The 25,255-nt window shown below is 49.8% G+C and overlaps 10 protein-coding genes across 10 annotated transcripts; 6 read left to right on the top strand and 4 right to left on the bottom strand.

The window, feature by feature from the left end:
* Positions 1–606: 606 nt before the first annotated feature.
* On the bottom strand, positions 607–1,885 carry N7466_011399 (3-deoxy-7-phosphoheptulonate synthase; the record flags this gene model as incomplete). The annotated part of the gene is made up of 3 exons (XM_057170788.1): positions 607–1,623; positions 1,692–1,747; positions 1,843–1,885. 3 exons carry the CDS (start codon positions 1,883–1,885, stop codon positions 607–609), a joined length of 1,116 nt encoding a protein of 371 aa, XP_057015509.1.
* A 1,135-nt stretch (positions 1,886–3,020) lies between these two features.
* N7466_011400 (uncharacterized protein) lies at positions 3,021–3,915 on the top strand (the record flags this gene model as incomplete). The annotated part of the gene is made up of 2 exons (XM_057170789.1): positions 3,021–3,074; positions 3,199–3,915. 2 exons carry the CDS (start codon positions 3,021–3,023, stop codon positions 3,913–3,915), a joined length of 771 nt encoding a protein of 256 aa, XP_057015510.1.
* Positions 3,916–4,314: 399 nt separating this feature from the next.
* N7466_011401 (uncharacterized protein) lies at positions 4,315–5,766 on the top strand (the record flags this gene model as incomplete). The annotated part of the gene is made up of 2 exons (XM_057170790.1): positions 4,315–4,842; positions 4,945–5,766. The coding sequence occupies 2 exons, from the start codon at positions 4,315–4,317 to the stop codon at positions 5,764–5,766; spliced, it is 1,350 nt and encodes a 449-aa protein (XP_057015511.1).
* A 923-nt stretch (positions 5,767–6,689) lies between these two features.
* Positions 6,690–7,931, top strand: N7466_011402 (3-ketoacyl-CoA thiolase peroxisomal; the record flags this gene model as incomplete). Its single annotated transcript, XM_057170791.1, has 1 exon — positions 6,690–7,931. The coding sequence occupies one exon, from the start codon at positions 6,690–6,692 to the stop codon at positions 7,929–7,931; it is 1,242 nt and encodes a 413-aa protein (XP_057015512.1).
* A 513-nt stretch (positions 7,932–8,444) lies between these two features.
* On the top strand, positions 8,445–9,666 carry N7466_011403 (mitochondrial 54S ribosomal mL50 protein; the record flags this gene model as incomplete). Its single annotated transcript, XM_057170792.1, has 3 exons — positions 8,445–8,824; positions 8,914–9,283; positions 9,346–9,666. The coding sequence occupies 3 exons, from the start codon at positions 8,445–8,447 to the stop codon at positions 9,664–9,666; spliced, it is 1,071 nt and encodes a 356-aa protein (XP_057015513.1).
* Positions 9,667–10,124: 458 nt separating this feature from the next.
* Positions 10,125–11,210, bottom strand: N7466_011404 (replication termination factor 2; the record flags this gene model as incomplete). Its single annotated transcript, XM_057170793.1, has 3 exons — positions 10,125–10,562; positions 10,628–11,114; positions 11,191–11,210. 3 exons carry the CDS (start codon positions 11,208–11,210, stop codon positions 10,125–10,127), a joined length of 945 nt encoding a protein of 314 aa, XP_057015514.1.
* A 190-nt stretch (positions 11,211–11,400) lies between these two features.
* On the top strand, positions 11,401–13,289 carry N7466_011405 (uncharacterized protein; the record flags this gene model as incomplete). Its single annotated transcript, XM_057170794.1, has 3 exons — positions 11,401–11,500; positions 11,646–12,590; positions 12,646–13,289. The coding sequence occupies 3 exons, from the start codon at positions 11,401–11,403 to the stop codon at positions 13,287–13,289; spliced, it is 1,689 nt and encodes a 562-aa protein (XP_057015515.1).
* Positions 13,290–19,212: 5,923 nt separating this feature from the next.
* Positions 19,213–21,269, top strand: N7466_011406 (putative topoisomerase family protein TRF4; the record flags this gene model as incomplete). Its single annotated transcript, XM_057170795.1, has 3 exons — positions 19,213–20,024; positions 20,078–20,765; positions 20,826–21,269. The coding sequence occupies 3 exons, from the start codon at positions 19,213–19,215 to the stop codon at positions 21,267–21,269; spliced, it is 1,944 nt and encodes a 647-aa protein (XP_057015516.1).
* A 970-nt stretch (positions 21,270–22,239) lies between these two features.
* Positions 22,240–23,664, bottom strand: N7466_011407 (D-arabinose 1-dehydrogenase (NAD(P)(+)) ARA2; the record flags this gene model as incomplete). Its single annotated transcript, XM_057170796.1, has 1 exon — positions 22,240–23,664. One exon carries the CDS (start codon positions 23,662–23,664, stop codon positions 22,240–22,242), a length of 1,425 nt encoding a protein of 474 aa, XP_057015517.1.
* An 873-nt stretch (positions 23,665–24,537) lies between these two features.
* N7466_011408 (import motor complex subunit PAM16) lies at positions 24,538–25,028 on the bottom strand (the record flags this gene model as incomplete). The annotated part of the gene is made up of 2 exons (XM_057170797.1): positions 24,538–24,939; positions 25,026–25,028. 2 exons carry the CDS (start codon positions 25,026–25,028, stop codon positions 24,538–24,540), a joined length of 405 nt encoding a protein of 134 aa, XP_057015518.1.
* Positions 25,029–25,255: the final 227 nt, after the last annotated feature.

Genomic DNA, 25,255 nt, shown 5'->3' on the forward strand with positions numbered 1-25,255 from the left:
TCCGCATGGGGCCCTCCCGGCAAAGCGCTTTCCCCGGGAGAAATTCTCACGACGAGAACGCCTCAAACCCTGCACGCCTGGTCCCTGCGCCGCAGTGGAGAATAAGATCGATCTCGTAGATCCTGTGGACACTTTAAATCATGAGGGGAGCTGTCATTTAAGATTCTGGGGGATTTGTGTGGGTCTGGGGTAAGCTCTGACTTTACTTCAATGTTTTGGTTTTGGGTGTAGACGAGAGGCACGGGACTTGCTACCTGATTTTTGGGGCACACACACTACACTGCTTTGAGATTACTAAGTTCGCTCGGAATCGCTTGTTTGCTCGTTTCAATTTGATGCAGAGATTTACACAGTTGCAGAAGAAATGAAGGATAAGAAATCTTGGAAGTTTTGGAAGAGATGGTTTGAAACCGAGATATGAAACGCTGCATTATTGAATCGTGATATGGAAAAGGTATCTATGTCGACCCCTTGGGGAAACTTTTCAAGTACAAAATAAATAAAATCCAACATCTCTCCTCCCCTGGACCATGATACACAATTTTATAACATATTCAATGAACATTAAAAGCAATAGATAGGGCTCTTCATTATCGTCTCAACCATTTAGTGCGAGCCATTGGCACCATTTGACTGGGATTTTTGGAGAGTGCGACGGGCGCGAACACCGTCAGCCAAATCCTCAAGTGTGTCAACGGTCATCTCCCAGTTGATGCAGGCATCAGTGATACTGACACCCTTGAGCAGGTGGGAGGGTCCCTCTGGGGGAACCTTCTGGTTGCCCTCGTAGATGTTGGACTCGATCATCACACCGATGATAGCAGTCTCACCCTCGCGCAACTGATCAGCGACCTCCTTGGCGACAAGGGGCTGGTTGAGGTGGTTCTTCTTGGAGTTACCGTGCGAACAGTCAACCATAAGGACCTCACGCTGCTTCTTGGCGCGCAGGGCCTCGCGACAACCGCGAATGCTCTCGCGATCGTAGTTGGTGCCCTTGTTACCACCGCGCAAGATAACGAAGCCATGCTCGTTACCAGCAGTCTTGGTGATAGCGGCCAAACCCTGCTTGGTGACACCGAGGAAGCGGTGGGGGTGGGCGGCGGCACCGATGGCATCAATGGAGACTGTCAGGCCACCGTCGGTGCCGTTCTTGAAACCAATGGGGAAAGAGAGACCGGAGGCAAGCTCACGGTGCAGCTGGGACTCGGTGGTGCGGGCACCGATGGCGCCGAGGGAGATCAGGTCGGCCAGGTACTGGGGGGAGATGGTGTCCAGCATTTCACTGGCGATGGGGAGGCCGGTGCTGGTCAGATCAACGTAGAGTTTGCGGGAGACACGCAGACCCTTGTTAATCTGGTAGGACTCATCCATATCTGGGTCGTTGATGAGACCCTTCCAGCCAACGGTGGTGCGGGGCTTCTCGAGGTAGGCGCGCATGATAATTAAGAGGTCCTTGGACAATTTGTTGGAGATCTCCTTCAAGCGGCGGGCGTACTCAAGAGCGGTGTCGGGGTCGTGGATGGAGCAGGGTCCAACAACGACCAGCAAACGATCGTCGCGCTGTTCAATGATCTCGACGGCTTCATTGCGACCAGCGCGAACTGTCTTCATAGCACGGTCGGGCTGAAATCCAATGTCAGTTTGGGTTGTCTGGCTTAGCGGGGCAGGAACAGCAGAAAAAAATGACTCACCGCGGGGATCTCAGTCTGCAAGTACTGTGGCGGCAACAAAGGATCGTAGCCGAGGACTAGTAGATGCGATGATTAGCATGATGGATGGATGGGGGAATTGAAAGGAATTGAGGAATTATTAAGGTCTAGCGACCCTTCTCCAGGTACTTACCACGAGTGTCCTCGTTGAATTCGGTGGTGTTGACGAGAGGCATGGTGGGTAGCGGGGCCAATAGGAACTGTCGCAATTACAGAGTCAGAGATGTAAAGCGCATTGAGGATTGAATCAACAATAGGGACTCACAGTAGGTATAAAGGAGAGAACAGAGAACAGACTTTGCAGAAGAGAAATTCAGAGAAATTCAGGAACCGAAGAAAAAGGACTGTGGAAAGTCCCGTTAAAATAGAAGGAACTGAAAAGTGGAGCCCAACATGGGATTCGGGGAAAGGGATATGGTGGGCCACGGAGCCACCGAGCCACTGAGTCACTAACCAAACAATGGTACACATGATACGTCTTTTTTTCTTCTTCTTACAAAGTTCAATTGACATGTTAGCGGGCCTTGCTTTTTATTCGCCTATTTTCAGCTGTTAGGGGAAATATGATCTCTCGGATCGGTGTAATTGCAATTATTAGTTCTGTACGTCAGGTCTAGTAGTTTCTGTGCGCCGGAGGGATTCCTCTTGGCCAATCAAGACCCACACATGTGCGTCCACGACGATCGGATTCCCTTCTTTTGCCCATCACCTTTTTTTTTTCTGATGGTACAACCTCATGTCAGATCAGCTCTGACTCGGGAGTTAATGCATAACAAATAATCTTTCAGCTCCCACGGCTTTGGACTTTAAAATTGGATCTATTAGAACCAAAAACGGCAAATGACTGGATGTGGTATTCAGTGTTTCTATGTTTCCATGTACAGGTACCTAACTCGAGATACATGTGAACATGTTGAAGATTGACTTAGTCAGCTAGTATGACCTTAAGCAGGCTTAGTAAAAAAAAAAAAAGTCATCGGACCGTCGCTGAGTCATTGCCTTAATAACCCCAATTTGGCAACAAAGAGTAACAAACAAATGAATGGAAGAGTTTCATGATCGCGTTTACTAGTACTAGTACTTTAAGGGAAATTTACATTATTTCTGAAACGCGCATATCTCTCTAGGCGGTATATCTCTACCAATGCCAAAAGAAAACAACAACAAATATACAACAGTAACGCTTTTCTCTTCAATCAAACCCTTACTTCTTCACGCCTGGCTCCTCACACCTAGCTCACTTTCTATACTCCGAATCCTTACACACGGGTCTGCGGCTATCGGCTCCAACCTGCTGGCCAATCATTAATCATGCCTGGGGCAAAGCGTCAGCTAGATGACGATCAAAATGATCAGCAGAATAAGGTACGTTTCCGCTGTGGGACTCCGCTATTTAATATAGCGGAACGCGCATTGCTTACATCAAAGCTCACTCATGCACTCTACGTCGCTATCCTCATGCTATCACTACTAATGTCACATTTTACAGAAGCTCTGTCAGCCAGGACAAATCCGTGACCCCATCACTGGGCTTACCGAACCTCTTACCGAAGATCATACCGACCTTTACATAACTTCCGGCTTTGCCCTCGGAGGTACCTCCAATCAGAATGTGGGTCCAAAGCTATGGAATACACACTTCACTTCGACCGGTACTGCAGCGAATTCATTTGAGCTACCCTCTGCACCTATTGTTCATTCCAGCAACTCCACTATAGGATTCCCGGTTACTCTGGCTAGTAACATGGGTGTGACCCCTCAGTCCCACATATACAATAATAATATCCAGCAACCAAGCGGCACCGGCGGTATCGCCACAACTGTCGCAATGCACGGCCTCGGTGCAGCCACAGATATGCCTATGATGGAATCTGAAGGCTATTTCACTAACGCCAATCCTCCCCTGCTGGCCTATGGAGATGAGGCTCATACTATTTCTGAGGGTCATCCTTCACAAAGCGATACAAACATGGTGCTTGACGTTTATGCCCCTTCAACCTTGCAGAAGCAGACTCTTGAAATTAGTCTTCTTCCGTCACCTACACCCTACCTTCCACCTCTCGGTCCTTTTCCTTCCCGTGCGCGTCCCAACAATACCAAGGGTATTCCTCAGGGCAAAGCATATATTGCTATGGGGTATCGGGCTGACTGTGAAAAATGTCAGAATCGTGTGCCTGGACATTACAATCATATTATATTCCGTTAAATCATGTCCGAAAGCCGAACCAGCCCTGGAGGGCACTACATTCTTATGATATTTTGTTAAATCGTCAATATGGGTATATGTTTCTTTTATCTATCTGTATCTTGAATTGAACATCAAATTATCCGTGCTTATTGCAGAACCTTAGATTCCATCTATGCCCCGCAGTCCGTGCGGCTCATACATAGTAATTGACCCTTCCAATGGGAAGCTTAGAATCGGTGTTCTATAGTAGTAGGTAGCGGGGCGTTTTTGCGGCTCCCCCGGGGTCGGTTTACCGATCCCTTTGTTTATCTCTGGGGTATACTCTCACTTTCTCCCCCCCCCATCCCACTCTTGCCCCTCCCTACCAATTTTTGTACCCGTTTCTTTCGTCTACATTAATTTCCTAAAATCCACATCATGGTCAACAAGATGGAGGACAGCGCGTCTCACGATGACGGTGACCGTGCCAGATCAGAGAGAAATAATAGTGACAGCGAGGATTTGAGCGATGGAGGCGTCTCGCTTGAGGAATATTTCCGGAATATTAAGAAAGCCGAAGAGACCTACGAATCCGCTTTGCTCCAGCTCGGAAATAACTTGGCCCAGCACGCCATTGACGCCAACAGCGAGGTCCAGGATAATAATGTGGCTCAAGAAGCTGACAACTCTCAAGAAGGTGACAATGCCCAAGAAGGTGACAATGCCCAAGAAGGTGACAATGCCAAAGAAGATATCAAGGATACATCCTTCTACCGGTGCCTGGTTTGTGACAGCGGTGTGGTTAAGCGCCCCAAGCCCGCCCCCGAGTCCAAGCCCGAGAAGCCCGAGGAGACCGAGGAGCCCGAGCCCGAGTCCGGGTCTGCATCCACGCTTGAGATCAAAAGTGGCGACATCATCAAGGGAAAAGTCCCCTATGTCCTGAAGAACCGCAAGAGAAAGCCTAATGTATGGATGAGTGACAATACCCTTAAAGATATGTATTGCTCGTATAGCGCATTTCTCCACAAATCACCTTTGATCTTATACTGATACCATCTTGTTTAATAGGTCCGCTTCGAGCAAATCTGCGTCGGTGGCCATTACCCTGCTCTACTCCCGAGCTTTAATGCGCGCCGAGGACTTCCTGAGGCTTCAGATAACGTTGAGATTATTCCCAATCGTGTCTTCATGGTGGACTTTTACCCCACTTGGTGGAAGTATGATGATCTCAAAATATTCAATGGTGAATGGACCCTGTTGCCATGCCCTCTGGCAAACACCAAGTGCGCGCACTGCAACGCATTTCCTTTCCACGCCGGCTGCATAGTCACCGCCATCGACAGTCGACTTGTTCCTGTCAACGAGCTCAACCTCGAACCTAACCCTCCTACCGAGCTTGCGAGACCTTCATACGAGATGAAAGTGGTTTTCGGACACAATAACAAATATAACGGAAAGAAAACCTTGGCGAATGTGGACGACTCATTCACTATTGAAACCGCCACATCGGAGGCCTTCCAACGCGTATTGCAATCAGTCTATGACATCCTTTGCAACGCCTCGCCAGAGAAGGCTGAGCCCGATTTCAGCAACCGGCTCTCTCCCGTGCACACTCTTGTTGTGCAGACCAGCTCCCCGTACTTGTTTGAGGGAGTAACTGAGCATCTTCCAAAGTGGAAGCAAAGAGATTGGAAGACCAGCAAAGGGAAGAAGATTGCCAACCAAGAGAAATGGGCTCTTATTCAAACGTACCTTGAGGCATTTGAGGTCGTTATGTCGGTTCGCATTTGGCTTGTGACTAAGCCGCAACTCAAGAAGGCCATGGAGGGCAGACCCTTCGAGGATCCCAAGCCCTCCAAGTTGCTTGAAATGAAGCGAACATTGCTGTGATTGCGTGGTGGACCCGACCCGATCCAGTATCTGAAGGAAGAGTTTGACATTATTCTTATCCCCTAATGTCTAATGGATTTTATTCTTATCCCCTAATGTCTAATGGATTCTATTCTTACCCCCTAATATCTAATGGATTTTATTCTTATCCCCTAATGTCTAATGGATTCTATTCTTATCCCCTAATGTCTAATGGATTCTATTCTTATCCCCTAATGTCTAATGGATTTCCCAAAGAATGCCTATGCTGGCGCCATTGGCGCTATTTCCATAGTATGTATGGTGTATGCACATATGCAGCCTGTAGCCTGCAGATGTCTAACGGGATCCCCACATTCACCTTCGGCATAGATCCCGCCATCCGATTCCGAATTGGATGACAAAGCAGCCGACGGCACTTCGGTCGGCGTTCATCATCCGAAGTAATTCATGTGTATCTTAATCAACTTTGGCGTAGAGATATGACAAAACATCGGTATAGCGACAATAGTCTCAAGCACAGGGTACCTGATCAGGTAGGTATCTGTGAACACAAAGTCGTTAGCCCACAACACCGAAAGCCATTGTCTAGCCAAGCAAGGTTATTCTCCTACGTAGTGTAATCCCCACATGGATGGCAGAGCGCTTAGCCGATCTTCAGTGCCGGGCAACGGGACTGGTCAACCACACTGCATCCGACCCCGGAATTCCACCCGGCATTTCCCTTAAGAATCTCTTGCCTCGGGCGGATTTGTTGGGGAATTTTTTGGGGAATTGCTTCTTCTCTTCTTTAACCTCTCCACTCTTGGTCATTGCAGTGCACATACAGTGTTACAACCTCAATTCACGCCGACCTATCCGAGAATACTATATCTCGGTGGTATCTACGAATCTTTCACGACAGAATCAACTATAATAGACTAAACCACACACACACTCACACAATGGCCTCCCCAATTCCCCGCGGTCTGAAGCAGGTGCTCCAGAAGTCCCCTAGCGACATTGTCATTCTCTCCTCGCTCCGTACCCCCATCACTCGCGCCAAGAAGGGTGGTTTCAAGGATGCCTACCCCGAGGAGCTGCTCGCCAGCGTTCTGCGCGCCACACTGAAGGCCAACCCCAACCTGGACCCTGCCCTCATCGACGACGTGACCATTGGATCCGTCCTGCAGGAGCTCGGTGGTGCTAAGGCCGGTCGTATGGGCCAGATCCATGCCGGCTTCCCCCACACCGTTCCCTTCAACACCATCAATCGCCAGTGCTCATCCGGTCTGGCCGCCATCACCGCCGTGTCCTACGGTATCCGCTCCGGCGCCCTCAACATCGGTGTCGGTGGTGGTATGGAGCACATGACTCGCAACTACGGCTCCCGCGCCATCCCCACAGTCCTCTGGCCCGAGCTGAAGGAGTCCCACTCCCAGGACGCCCGTGACTGCATCATGCCCATGGGTCTGACCTCCGAGAACGTCGCCTCCCGCTACGGCATCTCCCGCTTGGACCAGGATCAGTTCGCCGCTGATTCCCACGCCAAGGCCTCCGCCGCCCAGAAGGCCGGCCGCTTCGACTCCCAGATTGTCCCCGTCACCACTCGCTTCTTTGAGCCTGAGCACCCCGATGCCCCTGCCAAGGAGGTCACCATCACCCAGGACGACGGTATCCGCCACAACATCTCCGCCGAGAAGATGGGCACGCTCAAGCCTGCTTTCAAGGCTGACGGTGCTAGCACCGCTGGTAACTCTTCCCAGGTCAGCGACGGTGCCGCCGCTACCCTGTTGATGCGCCGTTCCACCGCCGAGGAGCTGGGTCTGTCCGGTGCCATCAAGGGCCGCTGGATCGCTACCGCTGTTGCCGGTTGTGCTCCCGATGAGATGGGTGTTGGTCCCGCTGTCGCTATCCCCAAGCTCCTGCAGAGCGTTGGTCTCACCGTTCCCGATGTCGGCCTCTGGGAGATCAACGAGGCCTTCGCTTCCCAGGCTATCTACAGTGTCCGCAAGCTGGGTATTGACCAGGCTAAGGTTAACCCCAACGGTGGTGCCATTGCTCTCGGTCACCCTCTCGGTGCCACTGGTGCCCGCCAGGTTGCTGATCTGCTTCCCGAGTTGGAGCGCAGCGGCCAGGACATTGGTGTTGTCAGCATGTGCATTGGTACCGGCATGGGTATGGCTGGTATGTTCGTTCGCGAGTAAAAGAAAAGTTCGGCCATTTTTGAATTTTTGATGTACGGATCTATGGGTTTGTTATAGTACGATATCAGCGAAGCATGTATATATATTTCACCACACTTGGGTAAAAGTCTAAGTGACGAGAAATTGATCTCTAAAGAAGAATAGTCTGGTGCGATTGTGTGTGTAGAGAGTCCAGATAGTAACGTATTAGTTAGAGCTTTTTCATAGTGCCGATCAGCTGTCCGCTAGGCACATCCTGGCAACAGTAGTATAACTACTAGTACCAAAAAAAGAGTTACTCAAGGCTCGCTACGTTCAAGTTGACAGATAAAAGCGTGCACTTACATCCCCAGAAGATTTCCTTGCCAAAAAATTGCAATTTATCCAGAAGGAATTTCAAAGAGTACCAGCCGTATAGTACTTCTAGTAGACGCTATCAACGCCAAGACTGTTCACGTGATCCCCGAGATTTGTTTCGCCGCGCAAAAGTTCCAAGCTTCGATTATAACATCAAAACCATCACACATCACAAACATGCGCCCAGCCATGCGTATCCCCCTGCGGGAAGCACTATACGTGTGCTCAAACTGCAGACAAACCACAATTCCCCGTGTGTCACCGCTCGCCCGCCAAATCCAGCGCAATGCCTCTTCCGACTCCTTCCTCGACCGGACTCGACGCCGACTCTGGAACACAGAAAAGCCCCCGGGCGCAGAAGATCCGTACACCGGTACATCTCAATTGGTCCGGGAAGAGGGCGGTCTTGCCGCAGGAGAGACTCAGGGAGAATCCCTGGCGTCGGGCTCCGAATACGTGCAGGCCGAGACCTGGCATGGATTGCCTATTATTGGACACACCAAGGAGCAGAAGTGGCTGACCGAGGGCGTGAACCGGGATACTGATATCTACACCCGGTATGTTCTGGATCTGGCTATTTTCCGCGAGTTAAAAATCACGGGTTCCGCCAGGCATTGATTTGCTAACCAATTGGATGGCTTTCTAGTTACGATGCCGATGTCAAGGTCCGACCTGTTCCTCTCGCCGCTCACCAGGCTGCCGTTGAGATCTGCTTAATGAAGATCCTGGGCAAGCCCCTCACTGGCATCTGCGCCATTCCTACACACAACCCCAAGATTCAAGAGATGCTTGATAACTGTGTTGTCTTGGGCTCCGAGTCCCTGAGCACTGCCCTGCGCTTCCCCAACAAGAAGACCATGGAGGCGCTTACTTTCGTCTTTGCTCAGATTGGCGAAACTACCGGAACTCCCGTTGAGTCATTGGAGGAGTTCATCCTCGAGCAAGAGCCCGTGAAGGACATTGCACAAGGACCCCACCAGGCTCTCTCATTAACCGACTCCGAAATTAAGTTTGCCGTACGTTTCTATCCTTCGCTTCAAGCAAATGATATCCTTACTAACATGTATTTCCCCCACAGTTCGCTAAGCGTTTCTCCCAACTCGTCGGTCGTCGCATTCCAGACAAGATTATCAGCTCCTCCAGCACCATTGGAGAGTTCGTGTCCGGCCTTTCCACCAGACTTAAGGAGAAGCCCATCAACGTCAGCCGAAAGTTGGCCAAGTTCAACGCGGCTGGTTACCTCCCGCCCAACCTCAAATTCACCCGCAGACGTTTGACCAAGGCTGACACCGACGAGGATCTTGGCCGAAAGAAGACCATCTCCGAAGAAATGTACAACAAGGGTCTGGTTTTCGTCCAGGATAAGAAAGCAGTGAAGCCCGGACGGTTCCTTCCCTGATCAACGCAAATACGCGGTTTGCAATTAGCGATTTAGGCTTAAGCTGCTCCCCATTGTAAAGATCTGTGTACTGTGGTGCACTAGATGTGGAAGCACAAGCTTTGTTGGGAGACCTGTTTTGATATCAGGAAATCATATATTCGTGTATACTAGAAATACTTTATTTTTGCTCAATTGCATTTTGATTCATTACAGTCACTCCAACCTCTCAACTCCCATTCTCGAGAGCTTACAAAGTTACACTGAGAGTTGAGTTGAATACAGTATCCGTGGATGTACGTGTGACAAATACGTAGGTATACATTTTGAGGTAAACTAAATCAGTGCACTAAAATCTGGTAAGGAAAACATACATATGTAGCCATGGCTCTTATTGACTCCGTGATCAACTCCTATTGAACTCCAGGCAAAACTCCCCTTAGTTGTAAACGAAGATGCAACAAACAAAGAACATTCAGCTACCTTCGCGCAGAAGTAGGAATTGTAAATCCTCTTGTCATAAAATCGGCACTCTTCTTGTCATCCTTTTTGGTAAAAAGACTATCCAAGTTTTCATTGAGGCCCGCTCTCTTCTGTCTTTTACTCCTTTCATCTTGCTCATCTTTGACCCGAGCGGCGATCTTCGCAGCTGCGGCATTCTTGATATTGCCACCAGACGTGGAAGTAGAGGTGTTGCTCCTATTATTAGTAGCTTCAGCTGCCGACTTGGGAGCAGTTTCCACCGAGTCCTCCGTAGCGGCGTGCTTCTTGCGCTTCTTCGAACCGGGGGCTTTCTTGAGCGAATGAGTAAGGCCTTGCTCGGCGAGCTTCTGACCACGCGCAATAAGACGCTGCTTATCTTCTTCCTTTGTAGGTAGAATGGGGATGATATTATCTTCGGTATAGGCATGGTCACACTGAAGAGTAGAAATGTCAGAATGCCAGGACTTGTTGCTTTCTGGGAAATACTGGGCTCGCTTACCTGTAAGCACCTATCGCCCTTCAGTTGGCGAATTGCCTCCTCCGCAAAGACATGCCCACACGGTACCAGATAGACGGCCTTGACACCCGCGCCAAGAGGCTTTGCGGTAATGGGGCAAATCCAGCCCTCGCGGCGCTCGTGACGGTGTGCATTGATTTTATCGGATGGATGCTCCGTGAGCTCGGTGTCGACCTCGAAGTGCAGCTCGACCACATCCTTAAGTGCCTTCACTCGTCCGCAGAGGATTTCCTCGCAGTCAGACTTGGAGCTGATGCCCTCGGCGTCATCGCCGATTAGGAATTGAAGTACAGCATCCTTGTTATAAAGGTTCCCAGCAGAGTCTGACACAATCGGTCGAGCGAGAACTTTGTGTGAGAGTGGGCAGGTCTTCCAAGCGTGCTCTTGCTGTTCGCGCTGAGTTTCTTTTAGTTGCGCTGTGGTCGGAGCGCGGGCTGCTTCACGAACGAGTTCGCGGCGGGTGGGGATACTGATGCAGCATGTTAGCTTTTGCTTCCCAATATCGTCTTGTACAATTTGCAAGCTGGATCATGACCATAGCTCACCTTCCACCGTCATTACCCATATTGAGCGAAGCGGTACGATAATGCGCAGTTAATAGATCGAGTTCGTGAAATTGACTGATTGCCACTGCGATAAAGAATAAAGATGCAAGAGATAGCGGGCTTACTAAGCCCCGATTAGATTGGCCGGGGGCATCTCAACAGCTGGCCGAAAGCTATCTCCGCACTTCTCCCCAGCTCAATGCCTTAAACATGAGACTCCCTCAGTCGCTATTCTTGCTGGCGGTGGCCGGGTCCTCTGCCCGAGCTAGCAGTGACAAGACTGCCCGCCCCCGTGGTGTGGCACCTGAATGTGAGTGTTTAGATCCTACTAGGTCCCCACCCCCGGACGAGGTGTCCACACAGCCCGGCGGGCATCAATAGACGTTATACTTGAAGGTACCATGGAAAACGATGAGCATCAAACATACTAATTGTCGTTTTTTCTCCAATCACAGTTGCGAAATTCTACCAGGATGCCAAAACATTCACCTGTATCTCCAATCCCGCAGTCCAGATCCCCTTCTCGGCCGTCAATGATGACTTCTGTGATTGCCCCGACGGCAGCGACGAGCCCGGCACTGCTGCCTGTTCCCACCTCTCGCGCAATTCCCCACTGATGGTGGCCGATCGTCCCGGGCATAGTGATTTGGAGTTGGAGCTCGCATTGCCTGGGTTCTACTGTAAGAACAAGGGTCACCGGCCATCATACGTGCCATTCCAGCGCGTCAACGACGGAATCTGTGACTACGAGCTATGCTGTGATGGTAGCGATGAATGGGCTCGTCCCGGAGGCACCAAGTGCGAGGACCGATGCAAGGAAATCGGCAAGAAGTGGCGCAAGGAGGAAGAAGCAAACCAAAAGTCTATGACTGCGGCCTTGAAAAAGAAGAAGCAACTTCTCGTGGAAGCCCGTCGACAGGAGCAGGACATCCAGGATAACGTTTCCCGACTGGAGGCTGAAATCAACGTCGCAGAGGCCAAGGTCCAGAGCCTTGAGGCTGAGTTGAAGGTCGTCGAGGAGCAGGACCGGAAGGTTGTTCGGACCAAGGGCAAGGGCAAGGTTAATGCGCTTGCCGGTGTCGCAAAGGCTCGTGTGGACGAGCTGCGGGAGAGCATTGTGGAGCTTCGCCAACAGAGAGATGAGACCCGCGAGCGAATGAAGGAGCTTGAGGAGATCTTGTCCAAGTTCAAGATTGAATACAATCCCAACTTCAACGATGAGGGCGTAAAGCGCGCTGTGCGTAGCTGGGAGGACTATGCTGCTCGTGATCTTGGTGATGTTATCAACGATGCCAAGGAACGTGACTTGGACGAGATTGTCAAGGCCGACGACAAGGACTCCGGTGTCGACTGGGAGCACTGGGAGAACGAAGAAGACGGCTGTGCCGATTCTGACCTAGGTACCGTTGACTTCGAACCAATCAACTCTACGATTAAGCTAACAATACATCGCAGTTTACAAGCTCGCGGCTTATCTTCCGCCGTCCGTAGTCGAGTTCATTGAGGATCAGGTTATCTCTGTGAGGGCTTTCCTTGAAGAGAATGGAGTGTTGGCCAAGCCCAACACTGATTCCTCTACCGAATCCAAGGCTGTGACTGAGGCGCGTGATGCACTCAAGTCCGCCCAAGGCTCTCTTGAAAAGTTGAACAACAAAATCGGTGACCAGCGATCTGATTTGGAAAAGGACTACGGTACTGCGGGTATTTTCCGTGCTTTGAAGGGCCAATGCATTGAGAAAGATGCTGGCGAGTACAAATACGAGCACTGTTTCTTGGACTCAACGAAGCAGGTGGCAAAGAAGGGTGGGTCAGTCACATCCATGGGCAAGTTCACCCAGATCGCAATCACGACTGTTGAGGAGATCAACGAAGCCGGAGATGTCGTCACCGTTGAGAAGATCGCTTTGGAATACGAGCGTGGCCAGTCCTGCTGGAATGGTCCCAACCGATCTACCAGGGTTGTCTTGGAATGTGGTGAGCAAAATGCAATCCTGAAGACTGCTGAGGACGAAAAGTGTGTTTACTCTATGCTTGTGACTACTCCGGCTGTCTGCCGTGGAGGTGAAGATGATGTGCCTCGTTCAAAGGATGAGCTGTAAAGTTGAAGACTTGATCGGTCCATTGCATTAGTACCTGATTGTTTTGTTCTACTATATACGGTTTCTAGACTTGGGATTTCCAACCTACATCTAGAGATGATTGTGCTAAGTAAATTCCAGCGAGTTATCATTTAAATCCTTGAGCTATCCAGCTTACTCCAGCATATTCGTATAAAAGAGGCACATATAACCCCGCAACACTGAACCAAAGCGATATGAGAAGAGGCTCTGAAATACTCCATCTTGACTGTCAGAGACTTGATTAATACTCTACTGTAACCCGAAACTTGTTACTTTACTATAGCATGATATGATTTCCAATAATTTATGATTGCACGGCTATAGCCCTATACACAGACATATACGAGGTCTTCCGACCTAACAAAAACCCAACCCATCCAAAAGACCCCTAAATCCCGGACCAGCCAGTAATAGATAGGACATGATCATGACAGCAAAGCGCATTCCCGACAAATCAAGTCAGGTCATCGGAACCCACTAATTCGAAAGCAGCGGGAGTCCAGGCCTGGTATGGGTTGTCGAGTTGGAGGAGGACGGCGGCGAGGAGGGCGTGTGAGCTGGCTTAGTGCTGGTAGAATGATCAGAACCAAAGGGAACAAGGGCAAGGGAGGTAAATCTTCAAAACAAGACAGAAAGAAAGCAGTGAGGATCTTACAGTGCAGCTGGAGCAGGAGCAGGAGCTGCAGTTGCCGGCGCAGCAGGTGCAAGTGCAGGGAGACATGTTGATTGAAGTGTTTGGGGATGAAACCACAAAGAGAGATATAAAAGATTGGTTTGGGTTGGAAATCGATTTGAGGATACTTCAGGTGAGCTTGGATAAAAGAAGATCTGTGTAGGAGGCGGGATATGGCAGTGGCTTTATACTTCCACTTTCCCGTCTACGAGCTTCACTGACGAAGGGCAAGTAAACACGTCCTCTTCCCAACGTATGCCGGAGTTGGATCTACGAATAGAGCTCATTTGTCGATACCCTGCCGACCCTTTCGGGAGCCTTGTTCTGCCTTCTTTATTCTGTTTTTTGGCTTTTTTTTCTCCAATAATACCAGCGCATCGTCCTATCAGCGCATCCACATCCAAGTCAAGAAGAAGCAAAACCCCTCCTATGCATCGCGTGGTCGAGTCAAATGGGCCCGCTATGCAATACAGACTGCAAGTGTAAGACCATACAGTGGCCCCCTCTTCTCCATTCTCCACTTAATAGTGACAACTTGAATTCACGCGCTACCCGCCTACAACCGACAGGGCAACTCTAACGCTGCTTCCAATCAAGGCACGTTTGATCAGCCCGGGTCACCAATCATCACTGAAGCCTTGCTGTCGGACCCAGGCGAGGTGGGGTCAAAAAGTTTGCTCCGATCTGTTTTCTTTTTGTGGAGTCTTGCATCGGTGTTGCCTCTGCCATCTGACGATCAGGCTGCTGGCGAAGCTCAGATCGGTTAGGTTCATGCAGATGACGATGGGATATATAGGCCTGAGCGGGCATCCTTGTTCTTCTCCGGGAATGCGGTATGCGGTTTACTAGCATGTTGTATTTTGGCTAATATATGTCTCCTTACTAGTACGTAGGAAATAGGAATACATGTACACCTTTGAGCTATTCGATTTTGACGGATGTGATGGGGCAAAGAGAGAGGTGAGGTTGTCGCCTTATTATCTGCCAGTGACCACTGACAAGTGTACTGAAAGTTAGACCCACTTTCCATGCGCCGTTCTGTTCCTTACGGTGGCTTGATATTGGGCAGATATCCTTAATTTGCAAGAATTATTTCGCGCATATTTGCGGTCTTACGATTGCGGAGCTATACTTGGCGTTTTGAGGTACTTACCACATATGCGTACGTACCATTTATACTACGTTGATATTTACTCAGGTCTCCGTACTGCATCCATGGATAAGGTCCACGGCTGTACCCGTAGACAATATGGCTTGAGACTATACGATACCTACAAGCCCCTTTCAAAGTACCGATAGCGATGTAGTAGATGGACCTGGGATCAATTTCAACTTTCAAGTACTCAAGTGCTATGAACATTTGAACCCTCTCTCATCCCTCACCTGGGCATGTCATAGCATGTTTCGGATTTCCGTACAGATCCACTAGTATTCGGGACGGGCCTATTCTTCATTACCTCATGAATGCAGTCATGACATACACAATACTGAGTTTAAAGTGTTACGCCCGGAATGGAGTGGGGAGAAATGACTATTTTTTTTTAATTTACTTTCTTTTTCGGCGCCAGCAGCGGTGCAGGGCCGCATTTCCTGGAATATCAGCCTATGAGAAGGCTGGGGTTTGCGTGGATTGAGGACCTTGGAGGAGGGGCGTTATAATGCCCCATTGGTGAACCCATTTCATTTCCGTATTATTGGTGCTTAGTATACGCCTTACCCAAATCGATTGAAACTTAGAGGCTCTCAAGTGCTTGCTTCGTGGGCTCTTATTGTTCCAGTTGCCTGAAAGAAGCCAGGGACATGGAACAGTAGGTGGTAGAAGGGGACATAGCGAAAGGCCCAGATGGCTATCAAAAGGAATATCCCGGGTGAAAGGGATCAGCAGTTAGGTACGGAGCACAGAATCAAGGAAACAACCCGAGAAAAATACGGAATTAGGCCGCTGTCTAGGGAGTTCCCCGAGTAATAGTAGAAATCATATAGGCTGCATCTGATAACACGGAGCTACAGGAACTTGCCCTACCGCTACGTAGTAGCGTTCACCGCCAGCTACAACTTGCCCTTCGAACGGAGCTATAGATCCTTCTCCGACTGGGCGTTTCCGGCCCACTCCCGATACAGGAGTCTTGTAATAATGTTACAAGCCGTGTAAGTTGCCCGAGAGAGAAAAGTGGACCTTCTTATCCTGCATGTATGTTGGAACTTGGAACTGGAAGCTACGGAGCATATCATACTCTGCCTGTGCCACGGACCCTCTTAATATGCAGCAAGGTAGCATGTTATTGGCTGGAGAAAGATTCTTGCAGAGATCAAACTTTCCGAGAGAATAACCGAAACTCCGCTGCAATCGTATTGCCCATTTCGAACATGTTGTTACAGTATCCTGGACCCTGGTACAAGATGGTAAAGGACTATGATTTCCCGTGACCGAGACAGACTCACTCGGCAAGGCCCAGCCGCGCAAGCCGAAGGAAATTGGGTCGTGGCAGTGTGGAGTCTCTGTCGAATCAGGGTAAAGTGAAGAAGGTCTGGAAGAGAGTGGTCCGTGATACCTATGACGAGAGTGAGTTGGGGCCTTTTCTTGTTTATGTGGCCGATGCCCACTGGTTTCCAAGTTGAGATCCGAGCAAAGGCAGCTGATACCCGAGTACTACATCGCACATGTGCAACAAAACTTGCAGATTCTCAATCTCGATAGCTGTAGAGGTGCGATATGGCGCCAGATTTGTTGAGTCGAACCTCCTTTTGCAGATTGCAGTGCAATTAAGCTTGTCTTGCCCGGCGAAACTACACTGTAAATATTCCAAACATTGGGTCCGGTGCCCACAAGGTACTTGGTGAAGAGGAATAAAAGTAGATCAGGGACCGCCCAATGGTCAAAATTGACTAAGAGTGATCGACTAAAATGATTTTTTTGTTGTTTTGGGGAAATAAAATATCACTGCTGTTGTATTGCCTTCCCTCATCCGGCGTCATCCACCGGTCTAGTTCGGACTAGACCTTCTCCAAATCATTTCATCCCCGAAGAATCCAAGTCGTAAGTCATGAAGAAGAAATATGAGCAAGAGTTAGGGAAGAAACTCGATTGAGGGAATGGAAACCCCGGGTGATTTATTTCTGACAAGACACAAGGTTAGCAAGTGCCAAAGACTGACAGCAACAACAATTTCACATAACTTACCGGGCACTGGCACGCGCCGGCAGGGCACTGGCAAGAAGCGCCGCAGCTGCAAGTGTGATCGGGACCTGTAGTTGTGGTTAGAATCACAATTGCAAATATCCGTGGAAATACGTGGTCATCTTTCCCCCCGCCATGACCCCGCTCCCCGTATCTTGCATGAGGGGGACCCTGCTCATTCCGGTTGTTTGTCAACAAGGGGAGGACTTACCCATTTTGAAGATGAAGTAATGCAGAATTTAGCGAGTCAAGATGGAGTGAGTTGACAGATTACAACAAAGGTAAGGGAAATTTGGATATGGTGAAAGAGGAAGAAGAGGTGGAACTCCGCGACTTTATAAATACGGGGCCCTCGTGACTTGGCGGGATGTGACTCTACTATTTTCTCATCTTTTACTTCGCTACTCCAAATGTGAGTTTCCTTTTGACCAAGAGCGCATTTATGCAGCTTTAGCCCCGCATGAGCACATATTTTGACGCAACTTGTCTGTGCAACAAGCGTTTGATCTGACCGATCTCACTCCATGGGTAAAGTATCCGACAACCGGGAAACTGCTAATTAACAGGTTGCGCAATAGCTTCATATCATTGGATTGATTTGGATTTTATGCGATATTCTCCCCCCCCAAAAAAAAGAACGCGCCGCTTGTTTCACTACATGGCCGCCTCGGTTACATGCCTGTGCGGAGGCGTCGCATTATCGGTCCATCTGGATCCTTCTGTGGACCACACTCAGCTCCAGCTATGTCATTGTAACAGCTGTCGCTCAGTAACTGGATCACTCTGCATATCATATTACCTCCTGCAGGATGTACCAGCCGTGGATCAACTCCAAGAATACCGGGAATCTACGAATGTGAGCCGCTTCTTTTGTCCAACCTGTGGAAGTCATATATTTGCGCAGGCGGGAGAGAAATACTTGGTTGCATCTGGGACCTTAATTGCGGAAGATGCACCACCTGTTCTTTCAATCCAGCACTGGAAAGTGGATGATGCTCAAGATGGGGGATTGAAGACATTTCTCCCTGGACCGATAACGAATATTGACTGTAGGCTGAAAGCCGTTGCTGGAAAAAACGCTATCACCCAGAAAGCACCCTCAGATTCAGAAAGCCCTCCATCGAACCTGGATGAGTTACATGCACAATGCCATTGCAGCGGCATTAAGTTCAATTTGACTCGCCCTGATGCTTCCTCCTTTCAGGCATCATCTCCATGGCCCGACCTTTTGGTTCCGTATCATACCGAGTCTTCGGACAATCCGAATGATATCAAATGGTGGCTACGAGCAGGAGATACTACTAAGTATCTTGCAGGTACCTGTGCCTGTCCATCTTGTCGACTGGGTAGTGGATTTCCCATCCAGGCGTGGGCATTCGTGCCCAAATCCAATATATTCCATAGCGGTCGACCATTGGAATTTGACTTCGGAACCCTGCAGCATTACACAAGCTCTGCCCGTGTATATCGTGAGTTTTGCAGTCGGTGCGGAGCGACTGCCTTCTGGCATGATGAAGGCCGGCCAATGTTGATTGACATTAGCATAGGCCTCCTTCATGGAGTGGGTGCGAGGGCGCTGGGATGGTTACATTGGGTACATGATCGTGTTAGCTTCTCAGAACTGGCGGCACAAAAAGACCTTGTAGGCTTGTTAGACACAGGCCTACACAAATCACACAGCAGTTAAAAATTGTGATCATACCCCTTGTGCAAGTGGCGGCCAAGCCCTAGATAAACTCCATTTGCACGGTCTCTGAATAGCCTCGCTCACCGCCTTCTAGATCTGTAAAACAATATTGAACTGCCAAATAAGCACATGCACATTAATTTTTTTGGATTCTTGACTTACGCGCATTCCTAACTCGACTGCCACCTTCGCAACTTCCCCCAAGTGTAGGGCTCCGCTATATACTATGTGTACTTAGGGAATTGACATCACCGCCATCACTGTCGCTTACATCGTCATTTATCGCATCGCGACCATCTACAATTATCCCTGTTCGGAATCCCAATCGCATCTTCACAAGAGCGCCCAGTACACGCGTTTCCTTATGCCTACTCCGTTTCAATTTCGTGGCAATGCTCTTCAAAATGACAGGAATACTCGTGGTAGACCTAGAGACTATCATCGAGGCTCACGGGGCAGGCACGAGTTCACATTTCGTGCACCGCGCCCTACTGCGGAACGCCCGTTATTGAGTACCAAACGGGAGACAACGCCAGAACAATTACAGGCCGAAGATGGCAGCGGGAAGCCTGCACTTAAGTTTGCGTCTTTAAATTCTCTGAGCGATAGTGAAGAGGCCGAGATGGATTTTTCTGAGGACTCTGATGAAGAACACCGACCCCGCAAAAAACGCGCCGTAGGAATTGATGGTCATGAGTCCCCAGTCTCACTTCCTCTTCCTCCTCCCATCCCCACCCCCAAGTGGTCCAACCCCGATCCCTACACTGCGCTCCCCCCACCGGATGAAAGTCAACACAAACGAGTGGATTTTGTCAAATTGATCCGCAAGGCAAGATTGGCCAGCTCTGGCGAGGCTAAGCAGAACACCGCGGTAGTGGACAATGAGGACTTCATATCTCTAGGCACCATGAATCAATCTGCGGGATCGGAAGAAACGGAGAACAAGGCTCCAGAAAACGCACCCAGGGGCCCCAGAGGCATGGAGATCAAAGGAGCTGCGACGAAACGCGGACGTGATGAACAGTCTACAAACTTTCCAACAAGATTTCAAGTTGGCAAGCCCAAGGCGAAATTCAACTCAAATGGTTCCATTCTTAGAGACTGGCTGCCATCGGATGGCCAAAACCCCACGCCTTGGTTATCAAAAACCGAGCAGAGCAAGAACCCATCTACAAGGTTGGTCCAAACTCCAAACTTCAACGCGGCTCTGACTAACCGTTCAAATCCAGATTGCATCTCGAGATTGTTGCGTTCTACAACTTTGTCAAACCACATGACTACGAGCAAATCGTCCGAGCCGACCTGGTAGATCGTCTACGACTTGCATTTCAGAGACGCTATGGCAGAGTTCAAATACTTGCATTTGGTTCATTTGCGTCGGGACTATATCTTCCTGTTGCTGATATTGATCTTGTTCTTCTGTCGGCGGGCTTCCAAGACATGGGCAGAAAATACTATGGCGAAAAGAAGGGACAAATCTATTCATTCGCGGCTTTCATCAGGGATCAGAACCTTGCGATCCCTGGAACTGTTGAAACCATTGCTCATGCCCGCGTCCCAATTCTCAAGTATGTTGATCGGTTGACTGGACTCAAGGTGGATTTGTCTTTCGACAACGATAGCGGTCTTGTCGCCAACAACACCTTCCAGGCCTGGAAGAGCGAGTTCCCGATAATTCCGATAATCGTATCCATCATCAAACAATTTTTACTCCTCCGAGGATTACATGAGGTACCGACTGGTGGTCTTGGTGGGTTCTCAATCACTTGCCTGGTAACCAGTCTCCTTCAACACATGCCAAAGAGTGACCAACAAAATGCCGGAACTATTCTGGTGAACTTCTTCAACTTCTACGGCAACGAGTTTGACTACCAGACCACTGGAATTCGACTGAACCCGCCGGCATACTATACCAAGGTAAGACGAATCTCTACCTCGACAGTTTTGATTCGAGCGACTAACTCTTAATCTACACAGTACTTCGGCAACCCAGATCGGTTAATGATTGAGGATCCCAACAACCCTTCCAATGACATTTCCGGTGGCACCAAGGAGATACCACTCATCTTCCGTGCGTTTAAAGATGCCCACCGCAGCTTGAAAAGGGCACTGGAAACCTACAAACCATACAACAGCATGCTGAAAGATATCATTGGGGCCAACTTTGACGAATATGACGAGCAGCGATACCAGTTGCGCGAATTCTTTGAGCAAGCGCCCCAATTTGCTCGACACCGAAAGGGCTCTTCACCACCACCTCCTCCGCCACCGCCCCCGCCGTATTCACGAGCTCCTGCCCCTCCCCTGCCACCGGGACCACCTCCCCCAACTCACCCTAGGCGAGAGCGCAAGAGGAAGTCCGACAGACAGTCATCCGTTGACTTTTCGGTAGACCATGACTTTGATGAAGAGTGCCTATGATTGATATCCTGATCCGTTAGTTTCGATATGTTCGAGGTGATACCCATTATTAGTTTTGTCCGAAGGAGCCAACCTGGAGCTGCGTCGATGATCAGTGACATATGCCCTTAGTTTTTTTTTTGAGATTTTATGCTTCCAATTAAGAATCCAGGTCTCCAGAATTATTTCCTTGCTTCTAAACTGTGCCTTGAAATTGCTAACAATCTCATCAAGTGGAAGCTCTTTTCGGCAATCGTTCCTTCCGCGGTTTCGAATCGGTCGTCTCGGTGCCTCGTTTCGCACTCATCAATCGATTCCCAAAATATTGCGAGTCCCAACCCGGCCCCGACCCGCCCTTCTCGACCGCGACGGAATCGATACCACTTTTTATATAACGGTGATGAGTTATTAGTGATCGAATGAAATCGCCGAAGACCTGAGTAATTGCATTCGCATGACAAGGTTGGCTTTTTTCTGTTTATTTACGGGAGTTTTCCCGCCTCCCCCTTTCCAATCCTCCTTTCTCATCAAGAAACTACTATATGTGTGTTCTTGGAGAGGACTGGATGCATAGAGAAAGCAGGTTGGAGCCTCCTTGAACACTTAGTGCTGCGATCGATATACTCGGGTATCTCGTCTTTGACTAACCTTGGAACCTTGGGGTATTTCCCAACTGGGCACATGTGCAGTGATCGGCCCCAACATTGAACACCGACATGGATACATCTAATCAATTGATGCTGGTTTCGTTATAGGGTGACAATACAGCACTTCAAAACCAGTCCAGATGTCTGAGGTCTAGTCCTGCTCGGACCTACACCTGGAAAATCCTCTTTTTGATAGAGCTCTTGAATAAAATATTGATTAAAACATGTGTAGGAATGTCATTAAGTTCGATCAATTGTTCACTCGTGTATAAATGTGTATCGCATCATAGCCGAAGAATCAATTATCCGGCTTCTTTATATTTCAAGTTCAATGTTGATAGCGCCTAAGCAAGCTGCTTCTCTGCATCCAACGGCGGCGTGGGCATGGCCTCAAACCCACTAGGCTCAACACCAGGAACGTCCTTCAACCCTCCAGCCTCCTCCGCAACAATCCTCTGCAAAGCAGCAATATGCTCATCAGGCAGATAGTTCTGGAAATCGGGACCAGGGCTATCCCACACATAGTCTACCCACTGTGAACCCAGGATATCCCGAATCTCCTTCGCCAGCTGCAGAATATAAACCTCACGCTCCCGAGACCAAACGTGATCGGTGATAAGACCTTCGGAGGGAGTAAGGATGTTAGAGGCGTGTGTCGCAGACGAAGGAACAGCACCGGTAACAACTCCATCCTGACTGGGGGTACAGGAACCAGCAGATCGGATTCTGCTCTCGATATCGTGGTCGTCATCGTCATTCCAGTTCTCCAGTCCATCGACAATACTGTGCCAGACACGCAGCGTCTCATCCAATTCCTCAATATTGCTGACTCCCATAACGCTGACACCAAGTCGCTTGCCAGTCCCAAGATTAGCAATGGACAAGAACCCCGCATCGGAATCCGCTGTCTTCGCCAACGGCGCCCCGAGGGCTCCAGCCTTAGCTCCAGCTCTTAACCACGACTCCAGCGCAAAGCGAATGGCAACAACCTCCAGCTTCTCTCCATGGCGAGCAGCACACTCGGCCGCACCACCGATAGCACGGCGCAGCGCATCCGGCGCAGGGTGGAAGTCGCCCATCGAGCCGATCGGCACGCCATCACGACGAAGCAGTCCCATACCAAGCGGCGAGGCATTCGGAACGACATCGACACCCGCAGCAAGAAGGCGAGGCAGCGCGACTGATCGCAATCTGGTGTTTTGGAGTGTGTAGTTCGCATACGACATGACGATATCGAGCGGTTCGCCTGTTTCGCGAAGGACAAGTTCGGCGAGATCGCTCAGTACGTCGACGGGGTAGCCGGAGATACCGACATAGCGGAGCAGACCCTCTTCATCGCGGAGGCGGCGCAATTCCCGTACGGCGGTTAGAACTTCTGCGGGGGAGACGAATTCAACGTCGTGGCAGTATACGACGTCCAAGTAGGAGGTGTGTAGACGTTGGAGACTGCGGCGCACACTGTGTCTGATCCAGACTGGCGAGTAGTCAAATGTGGAGGATGCGACACGGCCGACTTTTGTGAGGATGTGGTAGGAGTCGCGCGGGAAGTGGGATTGCACGAAGTCGGTTGCAAGGGCGCGGCCGAGGAGCTCTTCGGCAGGGCCGTAGTAGGGAGATGTATCAAAGGCGCGGATACCGCGCTTGAGGGCGCGCTGGACAAGCTCTGTTGTTGGGAGGGCAAATGGGTCTGCGTTGTATTGCGAGTTGAAGGTTGCTGTGCCCATTACCAGCGGGGGCAGGGCCGCCGACAGTGGGGTAGAGGGCCGCATATTTTTGCGTTCGGAGAGCGTGGGCAATCGGCCGTCAGGTCTGTTGTTGTCAATTGAGTCGGGGGGGGTGTTGCTAAAAATTGAATAAATCCTTTCAAATAGCTGAGATCTCGAGGATCGATCGAGGCTTGTGGTAGAAGAGTGGAGTCCTTGTCATTCACTTAACCCGGATCCGTGAGAAATCCCTCCGGCTCTGTCCACATCGGGATGGCGCCATGGCGGGGGCGATTAGCTGGACATCTTCACATATTCACCATTAGCAAGGTGAAAGTCTCAGTGAGCCTAAGTAACAGGTCGATAGCATAGTAGTCCCGCCGTAGCGTAACTGTCGGGAATTGCGCTATTGATTACCGATATACCGTGTATGTGTTCCTAAGGATGACAAGAGGGCCGGCGGTGGCAAAAAATAAAAAATAAAAGTAACGAAAGTACTGGCAAAAGTGATCGATTCAAATGGGAAGAACATTCCGCATGTGCAAGTATACAGTTATAGTACATAATGTTTCCAAGTCAGAGTGGAGAAGGGGTCGACAAGGTTGTAAAAGAGACAGGGTGGTGGTATACACAAGACCCGAAGGCCAGAGGGACCGATTCCAGTGCAGTCGGAGTATCCTTCCACAAGACATGAAGGTCCAGGAATCAAATCCCCCAGTCTAATCAGGGAGAGAACAAAGCAATCAACTTCTCTCCCGTAATAACCCAAACGCCATGCTATGCCAAATCAAGAGAGTCGAGCGGAAATCCGGGGTTCTTTTCGAGGGCGAAAATGCGAAATTATATGCTCGGACGTCGACGCAAACGTAGGGAGGAAAGATCGCGTGGGAGTAGCGAGATCGGAATGGTAATCCGGATCGCGCTTTAGGCGTGTCCTCTTCATTGGTCCTTGTAGACCTTGGGCTTCCAGCCTTCGCTAAGTTCCTTTTCAGTGGCGGCCTTGCGTTCGGCCTCGCGGATCTCCATCTCTATGCGTTCGCGTGCCCGCAGAATCTTGCTCTGCAGGTAGAAGCTACCGCCCTTCTGAGGGTCGTTGATGTCGAACAACTTCTTGAATCGCTCCATAACATGCTCGGCGGTGCCAGCTTCGCCGGCGACGGGGGGTTTGACGTTCAGGATTTTGCAGGCTTCATCGAGGGCCAGGGTAGAGGAAGTAACTCCGGCGGCCTTCTTCACAGCCTTGTGTTTTCCGGAAGCCTGGGCTTGTCTGTAGGCTTCGGCGAAAGCGCGGCCGAAGACCCGCGCTCCGGTAACGACGACTTGGGTGACGATGCGATGAGCCTATGGAGCAATTGAAAATTTGATTAATTTCTTTCTTTTCAACAAGTAACGGATAGCAGGCTTGAAAATGAGGTTGGGGAACATACCATGTCGGAGGCGTTGAGGACCGAATGCGAAGATCACAAGGAGGTGGAAGAGAGGAAGAAAGGGAAAATTTCGGCTGCGCGTTTTAGTGTCGGCAGGTCGGGGGAGCTGGATCTATGGGGCCCGATTTCAACATGGCTTATTATAGTATATTAGAAATACATGAGACCTAATAAAACAACTTAAATTTCATCAAAACGATCAAATAAGTTATGAGACTTAATGAAAATGT

This window comes from Penicillium verhagenii (genome assembly GCF_028828195.1).
Source record: "Penicillium verhagenii strain IBT 33310 chromosome Unknown utg000013l_segment0_segment0, whole genome shotgun sequence".
Lineage (NCBI taxonomy): Eukaryota > Fungi > Ascomycota > Eurotiomycetes > Eurotiales > Aspergillaceae > Penicillium > Penicillium verhagenii.